At 45.5% G+C, this 11,024-nt stretch overlaps 1 protein-coding gene across 1 annotated transcript in view; it reads left to right on the top strand.

Annotated features, from left to right (window-relative positions):
* The first annotated feature begins 219 nt into the window (after positions 1-219).
* The window catches only part of MARCH9 (membrane associated ring-CH-type finger 9), a 43,012-nt gene continuing 32,207 nt past the window's right edge, over positions 220-11,024 (top strand). Inside the window, exon 1 of the mRNA XM_015820490.2 lies at positions 220-609. Coding sequence (XP_015675976.2) covers positions 220-609 — 390 coding nt within the window. The remainder of the gene's footprint in view (positions 610-11,024) is intronic.

Here is an 11,024-nt window from a genome sequence, read left to right as displayed (position 1 = left end):
CTTTCCCCTTCGCGACGAGATGTGGGCTGCGAGTCTCGCTCCTGACGTCCCCCCGTCTTCCACCTGCCGGGCGCTTTCCCGATCTTCTCCGTTCCCCGATGCTAGGCAGGGGCGCAGCTAGACGGCGGCGTCCCGCACCCCACCTCTCCGCGGCTCTCCCCCCTCCCCACCCCGAAAGGTACACGCTGCCGCCGCCGCCGCCGCCGTCGAGAAAGGTAAATGATGTTCAAGTACCGGATCCGCATGTTTTTCAACGAGCTGAAGCTGCTGGTGTTGATGCGGCGGGGCCGCCCGGAGCCCGAGCCTGGAGCTGGGGGAAGCCGGGGAGCGCTGGGCGGCAGTGGCTGCGGATGGCCGCCCTTCGCCGATTGCTCGGTCCAGCAGGACGATGAAGCGGAGTATTACGGCGGAGGAGGCGCCGAGACGCGGCCCCGGAGCCTGGCCTTGGAGGAGAAGGACCCTCGCCTTCAGCCGCCGGGGCACCAGCCGGGGCATCAGCCCACCGCGGGTGGGGCCGGAGGAGCTTTGGACTCAGTATCGCTCACCAGCAGCTTGGATAGTGGGATGAGGACCCCGCAGTGCCGGATTTGCTTCCAGGGACCAGAGCAGGTCAGTGGGCTGAAAGAAATGTTTTTTTGGGGGGGTGGGGGAGGTTGTCCTGGGTTTTGAGGTGTGGCTGAGTCCCAGAGAAAAAGCCCCTTGTGTCTGGGTCAAGTTGGAGTCTGATGGCAGGATGCCAGACCAGCTGGGTATTAGGGGAGGATGGGCTGGACCATTGGACAACTTCCTCCCCAATTTTCCCTAGTGTCTGCATCTTATTGGGGGGGGGACTCCTGTCAGTTCATGGTTTCAAATGTCCTGGGGGGGGAGCGCCAGAGGGTAGAAACACCAAGGCCAAGGTAGTGGCAGGAGTGCCAAACATCAGTGCAGCAAAAGCCATAAAGTTATCAAGATGTCAGTGAAGTTAGCCACTAAAAAAATAATAATGTTGAGATAGAGGGGTTTGGATGCCTCTGTCACCTGGTGTCAAGGTGGAGACCACATCATGTCCTGTAACCTGATTTCCGGGATGCTAAGGATTTGAGATCTGTTTGGGGGACATAAGCGGAACGAGAGCCCCAAAGACATGTTACCAGATTTGTTTTATGTTTGTTTCTGGAGAAGCTCGCATGGTGCCATGGGATGAAACTAGTGACAGTGCATGCAAAAGTGAGAATAGTTCTTAATCCCTGGGAAACTACAGTGGCTTGCTTCCCTCTTTTCCTGCCAGCTCTCCAATCCCACATGTGGGTTTGCTTGCCATTTATTTCCAAAAAGAAAAAAACTCAAAAGCCTTTTGGGGGGGAAGCTGCATTAGATTAGATGCCCTCATTGTGGATATGGGGACAGTCTGGGTATCTACCCAGGTCACTTAATCCAAGTAGGGAACCACAGGAGAAGCATGCTATCTCTTGATATGGCTTTCATTGGTGTTTGAGGAAGTGGAAGCTGCTCTGAGACCATAAAGAGGACCCTGGGCTTACCAAAGATGTATTGTGCTACTTAAGGTGCTTGGAAATGCAACATTCCTGAGCTGCCAGGAAGCTGCCATCCCCTGGGACCTGAGAGCAATTGTGGTGCTCCCTGTGAATTCCATTTCCTTGCCTGGCACAGGGCCTTTTATGTTTACAGGTGCTGACAGGGTGTCTTTAGGATTTCTCCTCCCCTAGCCAACTGCCTTTAAGAGTGCAGAGTGATGGGCTTTATGCTCTTAAGACAAAGAAGGAGACTTCTTCTTTGAACAGAGTGCCTGTGCAGCAACAGCAGTTGTAGTGGCTCCCTGCAGGGATGGGAAAGGCTATTCTAAAAAGGACTGGGCAGTAACGAGCTGCTGAAAGGAGTCTGGATGGAGAATTTGGGGAGTTCCAGTGGATAAAAAGCAGCAGGAGGCTTAAACGTGAACCTGGCAAAAGGCCTGGGAGTTGTGTGTCAATGGGAAGAAGACCACACCTCCAGGAGTTGTCTGGTTGGCTCAGAGAAATGCCACCTATTGATCCCTGTCGCCACCTCTTGCAGCAAAGCTGTGTTTTCCTGCAAGAAGCAGGCTGTTCCAGGCATGCCAGTGATGGTCACCTATGGCTTAGAGCTTTGAAATGCACAGAAAAGACAACAGTTTGCCAAAAAAGGTAGACTCCGGGTGCCTCTGGCTTCCTTGTCTCAGAGATGCTCACAGGAGAGACAATGGGAGGATCATTCGAAAGCGTCTCAAGTGTCCCACTTTAGAGAAGTAAGGATCTATGAAATTGATACTGATTGTACCGCGTAGGGAGAGTAAACCAACTACGGGCATTGCTTACCTTTATGATTCATATGTTGGGTTGCTTCAGCCTTCCCTTATGCGGACTCATTTAAACATAGATTGTGTAGATATTAAGAGTGTACGTTGGAATTCATAATGAATCATTTTACTAGGGTCCAGCCAGCCACAATAATTAATACTAGGTAATTCTCCATCCGTCTGGTTCAGAACGAAAGTCAGAATATGTTGTTACTGTCCCATTTGGCACAGGGAGAGCATTGGTCTGTGAAGTTTGCATTGTTTTGGAAAAGAGGAAAAAGCAAGGAGAGTGGCTGATGATCTTTATTTAATATGTCCCACCCCGATCCCCATCAGATGCATGAAGCAGTTCCCCTAATTCTCAGACAGCGTGGGTTTAAAGCCGTGGTTGGAAACTATGAGAGTTGAAATCCAGTACATCACAGGTTATCAGGCTGGCAAAAGTTGTCATATGACAAGATCACCCCGGAGTGGGAAGACACAATTTATGTGAAACAGCCCTGAGAAATGCAAAAGCAGTAGTAACCGTGCAGATTATATACCCAGTTACAGAATTGGACAGTACTGTACTGTTTTTTTTTCTTGATTAGTTAATCTGAAGTGATTGGATGGGTTAGTCCTGCTGAGCATTACCTATTCTAACTAGTATTTGCTCTTCAAGTTCTTCAGCAAAAAAGAGTTGCTCCTCTAGTCACTTCAACTAGGGATACCAGGAATGGATTCCTTCCTCCTGCGGAACATGCGCTTTACTACTGGGAACGGCCAGGATTTTCAGAAAGGTCAGCCAAAGTGTTAGAGAGTTGGGTGTACCAGGGAGAAAGTGCTGAAGTCAAGCAGGTGACCATTTGACGATCTACCTGTTCTGCAGGGTGGCAATTCAGCCGTTCTGATGGAGATGGATCTTTCCCCCCTTTCTAGCTGAGATGAAGAGGTAGAGAGAAGCTGGGTGTCCGTAAGGCATGCAAGGAAAAGCTCTTTTCAGATCATGCCCTGTGCACGCTTGCCTTACGCCAGGATTCAGTCTGAGGAAGGGAGGCTATTGTGTAGAAGACAGCATTGATTGTACGGCTGCTTGCATTCTTTCACATATTGAATGAATGAAAAGCTATGGAGAGCTCTGTGAAAAGCCAGGCGACTGAGCTGGCATTATTTTAGGGTGTGGCTGATTTTTTTGTTTGAGTGGCTACACATGTTGGCATGAAAAAACCATACTGATTTCCTTTTCACAAATTGGAGGGAGATAAATAAACTAATGTGTCCTTGCACTTTTGTGTGCTTGTTGCTCAGATAAAGAGGCTTTTGACAAACCCATGCAAACCACGACTGCATTTTGATGTGCTTCAAAGAATGTTGGTAAAACTGTGTTCACACAATGAGACATGCATGTTCCTTTGCATCTCCCTTTCTGTGTCTTTAGATTTAAGGAATATTTGAGCATTTGCACATCTGTCTTTGGGCTCACGTGGATGTACACCATGCTTATATAGGGTTGTAGAAGTATACAAGTACAGGATATACAAATATTCTACTGATATTTCCTCCACCTCAAGCTTCTTGGTGTGTTGTGTACTGCCTCAAGCTAGCAAATATATGTGTATATGTAACCAGATTCTTGTTTCTAAGTTGTGTGTTTTCCTGAGACCTAATTTGGACTCAGGAGGAGAGGTATAGGTAAACATTTTGCTTTCTGATGAGTATATGTATATATTTTACCTCAGGTTTGTTGCGTGTATCCACATGTGATCTTATTTCCATGTGGCTATTCATATGCATGTAAACGTAATCTTTTGCAAGCTAGAGTTCTCCAGATGTAGTGACTATAACTCCCATCACATACCCAACAGGACAAAGCCTATGATGCTTAGGAGAGAGTGAAAGCTGCACTTCAACACAGTTGGATGCCCCCCACCTTGGAGGATCCTGGGATGGATGACACGAGCGAGTTCTCCAACTCTTAATTAATTAACTCCTAATTTGAGTCAGAATGAGCCCCAGACTTTTTATTCTGCCAAGGTTCAACTGTGCAGCATGCAAAATAATGGTACAGGGTAAGCATATTAGACACTGAAACATATAGGCACCCGCCCACCAAATAAAGAGTAGAGTCCAGCTGAAGTGGCATCATATGTTGAAACAAGAGCATCCTCGTGTAGCTTCACTTCATTCCAAGAAGGCTTGGGCAAAGCACCTCCCTGAGGGATTATGTTGCAAAGATCAAATTGATTCAGCTCCTTCCCCCCCCCCCCCCCCATTTACATGGCCTAAGTGCCTTGACTCTTGAAAACACTCCTGGGTTTAATTGTGCTTCTGTTCTGCATGTTTTTGGAGCACATAAAGTGACTTCTGATGCGTCATGATAGGTTTATCTGTCTTGATTCCCTTCTGATATTGTTGAGACTTATCCCCAAATATAAGACAGTGCAGGCCGACAGACATGACATCCTGCTATTTATAACATGCATACACTCGTCCATCTGGATGTGCACCTGATCAGGGAACCACAACTGGCCACAATCTCACTACTGAGTGCACATTTGATGGCAGACCTGGGTTTACTTCTGCATAATGTATGAAGTAACCCTCTGCTTAGCAAAAAGGATAAATTAAAGCTTGAAAGTCCTACTAGGAGCAATAGCGGTGCCTGCAATTGATTTAGGAGATTTTTTTTTGGCTTCATGGGAGGTGGTCTGAAAGTGGAAGATATTCTTGGAATTATTAATTTAATTTAATTTAATTTAATAATTTATTAAATTATTAAAAAGCCATGTAGAAGTTGAGCACCGCTCAAAAATGAAACACAGCTTAAAGTTCTTGGGGCATTTATAGGCCTATGTAAGGTTGCTTTTGGTGGCCAGAAATGAGTGGGGGGGAATTCAAGTCAAGACCACAGTCCTGGGATTGTCTTATGGCCTCCTGCCCAAGTAGTAATCAATCCTGCTTCTCTGTTTTGTTTTGTTTTTCAAGATCAAACTAAGACCCATTTTGATCTAAAGGAGACTGAATTCTAGTCCCGCCTTAGGCATGGAAGCTGGCTTGGTCAGTCATTCCCTTTCAGCCCGATGCACCTCATCTGATTGTGGTGTAGCATTTGGAACAGTTTAGGGAAGAAACTATTGTAGTTCAGCTCATGCCAATTTCAGCTCCTGGCATGCCTAATTAAAAGGATCAAGCAGCAGATGATGGGAAAAGCTGCCTTCCAGCTGAGATCCTGGAAAAGTTCATTCCCGCAAAGGGAGCAATGCTGGATTAAGCGAACAGATTGTTTCACCATGTTGACAGCAGCGGCTTCTGTCCTGATCAACAGTAAATCCCTGCCACACCCACTCCCTCCCCCAAAGCTATTGTCCCTCTAAGCCAGTGGTTCTCAACCTTTTTAATGCCGCGACCCCCAACCGGTCGTAAGTCGAGGACTAAACCGGTCGTAAGTCGAGGACTAAACCGGTCTTAAGTCGAGGACTTTCCCTGCCCGGTAGCGCTGCGCATGCATGGTTCCGCCCCCTGCGCCGGCCGAGGCGTAGCTGGCAAGCGGCAGAGACGGAGCAGGCCGACCACCAGCTGGCCCAGCCCAAGGGAGGTAAGGCACCCGCCGGAAAAGGGGAAAAAAATGGCGAACAAAAAAAATGGCGGACAGCCTTGCTTGGCGACCCCCGTGAAATAGTCGATCGACCCCAAATGGGGTCCCGACCCACAGGTTGAGAACCACTGCTCTAAGCTCTGCTATCCTGATATAAATGGCTTGATCTTTTCGTTTCATAATTTCGCATCTAAATATAAGTTAATGATAACAGAAATGCTTCTGTTCTCTGCAAGGGGCCGAAATTACAGCAATCCCTGTGTTTGTGGTAGACCTGATTCAATCCAGGGATTCACTCACATACCTGAGTGAATATTAATCTTCTGAAAGGTGCTAGGCTACCCACAGTCAGGGATAGGGACATGTTCCAAAATAACCAATGATCTGACAGGTCTATTTTTCAAGTGCTTGATTTTTTTCCCCCCTGAAGAAAATACTCCATTTCATAAGTTTAACAACAACAATTGTTATTAATATTACAATGTTGGGCAGGGTTATTAATTTCTAAATCTAATTTTGTTTTTGTCAAGTGATTAGCTTTCTTAAATATGTGAGATCAGCATATATGTCATCCATCAGAAGCTTTTCCAGTGCAAATTGGACGTTTTCCGGTGTAAACTGCCTGGTGCGAACTAGCCTAGTCCCCATAGGAAAAATTTACAATTTGAAACTTTTCAGAAAACCCACATCACAATTACAAATTTGTGGGATTTCTTTCCATTTTGCTTTTCATTTTTAGTCTGCTTTGGGTATTGTCACTCAATGTTCCCAAGCATATAAGCATGCGAGTGTTCTGAATGATGGCTATAGATTAAACATACCAGTTTGGGATCCTGGTAATAAATTACAGGAGTACAGAATCTTACCACATTATTTGTGCTGTTCCGCACTTCTCTAGGAAGTGGTTCATACATGATTCCAAATCTGCTTACCTTTTTATGTGCTTATTAGATGGCTCTTGGAAACAGGACATAAATGTATATACATTTATGGGACTGAAATCTAATTATTTCTATTCTAGTGCTTTAACTGGGCCTTGCTGAGGCCACAAGGAGAAGATTCTCTACCCAAACGTATAATCACCAACCAATACCCCCAAGGAAACATTGTTCCCAAGTCTGAAACTCATGTGCACATCTTGTTTTGGCCATCAAGCTGATTAGATGACCTTAAGCCAGTGGCTATTAGTCAGCTGAGTGCACCTCCAGTTGGCTCAAGAACTGCATCAACTTTACATAGCACGCTGTGGGACACACTCTGAAAAATATCCATTTTCATTGTTTTAAAGGGTAACGGGTGTTCTAATCCTTTGTAAAGCTTATAAAGAACATATAGTTTTTTTTAATATACACCCCAGTGCCCCCCCCCAATGAAAGAAAGAACAAACATTCTTGGCATCACTCACTGCTGAAGAGATGCTGGTAGGTTACAAATGGCCAAATATATAATAACCATTGAATACCTCCAGGGAGACATTGTTCCCAGGTCAGAAAACTCATGTGCATATCTTGATTTGGCCATCAAGCTCATTAAAAGACCACAAGCCAGTGGCTATTTTTTAGTCAGCTGAGTGCACCTTCAGTCAGCTCAAGAGCTCTGTCAACTTTACATAGGACACTGTGGGATACAATCTGAAAATATCAGTTTTCAGATGCTCTAAACCAGAGGTCCCCAACCTTTGGGGCACCAGGGACCGGTTCCATGGAGAGAGGTTTTTCTGCGGACCAGAGGGGGCATGGTTGTGTGTGCTGCCTGCACCCCGCAGATGGGGCTTCGTTTGTTTGTGCGGACCAGTTGTTGGCATGCTGCGGCCTGGTATTGGTCCACTGACCGTAGGTTGGGGACCCCTGCTCTAAACCTCTGTAAAGCTTATGAAGTGTATACAGGTAGTCCTTGACTAACAACAGTTCATTTAGTGACCGTGTGAATTTACAACGGCACTTTAAAAAGTGACTTATGACCATTTTTCACACTTAGGACAGTTGTAGCATCCCCATGGTCAGGAGATTTACATTCGGATGCTTGACAATGGACTCACATTTATGACGGTTGAAGTGCCCTGGAGCCATGTGACCCCCTTTTCTGACCTTCTGTCAGGCAGAGTCAAGGGGGAACCCAGATTCCCTTAACAACTGTGTTACTCATTTAACAACTGCAACGATTCATTTAACAAATGTGGCAAGAAAAGTCGTAAAACGGGGCAAAACTCACTTAACAACATAAATTTTGGGCTCAGCTGTGGTCGTAAGTTGAGGACTGCCTGCATTTGCCTTTTAATGTGTACACCCCGGTGCCCACCAAATTAAAGGCTTTACTCCCTTTGAAGAGCTGTGGGTCTGCTGAAGGGATGTTGATAGGTTACACATGCAGGCCACAATGTTTGCCCCTTAGCTTAATATATTTTACAGTTTGTTACTGAGATGGAATGGATAGGAGCAGATCTGTATACACCAGGCTGAGCTCCTTATTTATTTATTGCTTATTTAAAATGTTTTTATCTCTTTTTTGGCCACGAGCCCTTTCATCCCAACATTAGTACATGATTAACAGAGATGACAATAAAACAGCAACTTGAAGGAGCGTATAATCGCCAACAGAATGAGATAAAAACCAGCCAAATTTCAAATAATAAAAACAATAACACAGAATGTTAATCCATAAGTCATGATTTTCAAACCACAATAGTTAGAACTGTACAATAATACCAAGCCAAAATCAAACAAACCACATTATGGCTTAGGGCAATGTGTGAAGCCCATCTGTTTGAATCAAACATTCAGGCGCATTCAGAACTATAAAGGCAGCAAAGGATGATCAACAGAGCTTTGTACTCTAGGGTGGCACTACTGAACTGGATTTCTGAAAGTCCATTCAGAAGAAGGTGAATGGACTTCAGGGATTGCAGCTGTAAATCATATGAAATCAGGTAACAGGAATCAACCACCTTTGCCCAACCTGGTGCCTTCCTAATGTGTGGTAACCAAGGAAGAGGACTAGCCCCTTTTGCTTCCTGACTCATCAGACCTACGTACACACCAGCAACTCCAGCTGAGCAAGACAGCAAGATTTCCCATTAAAAGGCACCTTCAGTAGTTTCCTCTACAGGGCTTTTCAACCTTTTCACCCATTGTACCACTTTTAGGATATGGCAACATCCAAGTATCACCAGTCGCCTAGCAAGGTGTCAAAAACATGATGACCAAAAAAAGGGGGGAAAAAAAGGAAAAAAGTGATGAAGTACAGGTAGTCCTCGACTTAACAACAGTTTGCTTAGTGACTCTTAGAAGTTACAATGGCACTGAAAAAAGTGCCCCCCGAGCCATAGCCGAGCAAGACACCTGTCTGCCCACCCGGCGGCGCTCTTCCTCCTGTCCGAGGTTTTCATTGTTGTGAGGCATTTCTGTTGAGGATTGGCAGCAGGGGTGGGATGGGGGTGTGTTTGGTTTTTATTCCCCCATCTGTTGGGTGGTTGCAGCAGGTTTTGGTCACTTCACATGACCCTGGGACACTGTGACCGTCATAAATATGAATCAGTTGGCAAGCATCTGAATGTAAATCAGAAGACCCTGGAGATGCTGCAACATTCCAGCTGATCGGTGCTTCTTCTGGGCTCAGCAGAAGCGCCAGGATCAGCGCCAAGCTCCAGCTGGAGCCTGGCGCTGATCCTGGCACTTCCACTGAGCCCTGACAGTCCCGAAGAAGCGCTGATCCTGGCGCTTCCGCTGAGCCCTGACAGCCCTACAGCTCCAGCCATCTCTCGCTCAGGCTTGTGCGGTGCTGCCACCGGTTCAGATCATTCCCCTCCCCCGCTACCACTTTTCTAGGATGGTTGCATACCACCTGCCAGGTGCCAATGTACCACAGGTGGTACCCGTACCACTGGTTGAAAAGCCCTGTTCTATAACAGGGGTCTTCAAACTTGGCCCTTTTATGACTTGTGGACTTCCAGAATTCCTCAGCCAGCCACGCTGGCTGAGGAATTCTGGGAGCTGAAGTCCACAAGTCATAAAAGGGCCACATTTGAAGACCCCCTGCTCTATAATGTAAACAGGCCAAATATCTCTTTGTAGAATGAAAACTAAGTTGAAGAAAGGGCTTCTATAACAATACTTCGTGTTCTTGGTTTTCAGAAATATATTTTCAGGACTTAGCAGGGTTGTTCCCTTTGGGGAGGGAAGGTTGTGATGGTGCAGAGAAAATTAACATTTCTAAGTGGCATCAAATCACTGAGGTTTACAATCAACAGGTACGCCTAGTAGCATTGTCTGGAAGGTGAATTGTAGGAGTTACAGCCCCTGACTCTTTGAATTGGGAGAAGACTGATCTCCTTGATTGCTTGATTTATAAAACGTCTACCCTACTTTTGCATCGCTAAAATCAAACTCTAAGCCCACCTAGTGGTAATTAGAAAATGCAATCAACTTCCATAAGATGCAGCAATGAGGTCAATTAACTGAGGTGATCTTTTTGTTTGCCTGGTAGGGATGAGGCACATTCCATACACGTATGTTGCATCGTGATTAATGACCCCATAATTAAGTATAGCTTGCTTGTGTAGGAAGTTTGCAGATATTCAAGTTTGCAAAGTGCAGTCCTCTCTTGCAGAGTTTGACTCAAACCCGATTTAAGAATAAGGACTGTTACAACTTTATGGCACTTCATTTAGTGGCATTCAGAGTTACAATGGCACTGAAAAAAAATTGATTCATGACTGATTTTCACAGTTATGACCATCGCTGCATGCTCATTGTTATAGGATCATGATCTAAGTGTTTGGCAGCCAGCTCGTGTTTACAAAGGTTTCAGCATCCCAGGGACACATGGCCACCATTTGCTACCTTCCCAGCTGGCTTCTAACTAGCCAAGTCCATGGGAAAGTCAGCAAGGTATGTTGCAAATTGCAATCATATGATGTCTCCTTTAACAAGTGTGGTGATTCACTTAATGATTGTGGCAAAAAAGGTTGTAAAATTGGGTGAGTGGGGGCGGTCGCATAATGCCTTTCTTAATTACCACACCACTTAATGATGAATGTCGTGGTCTCATTTGTGGTTGTAGAGATGGGAAGGCCTGGAAAAAAAAACTTTAAAAAATGGGGAAAAAACAGGTTTTTTTCTGTTTTTTTTTCCCAAA

The sequence above is a fragment of the Protobothrops mucrosquamatus genome, unplaced genomic scaffold, assembly GCF_001527695.2.
Source record: "Protobothrops mucrosquamatus isolate PMUCROS unplaced genomic scaffold, P.Mucros_1.0 scaffold_155, whole genome shotgun sequence".
Classification (NCBI taxonomy): domain Eukaryota; kingdom Metazoa; phylum Chordata; class Lepidosauria; order Squamata; family Viperidae; genus Protobothrops; species Protobothrops mucrosquamatus.
Note: the sequence above shows the minus strand (reverse complement) of the source record. Positions and strands in the feature narration are given on the sequence as shown.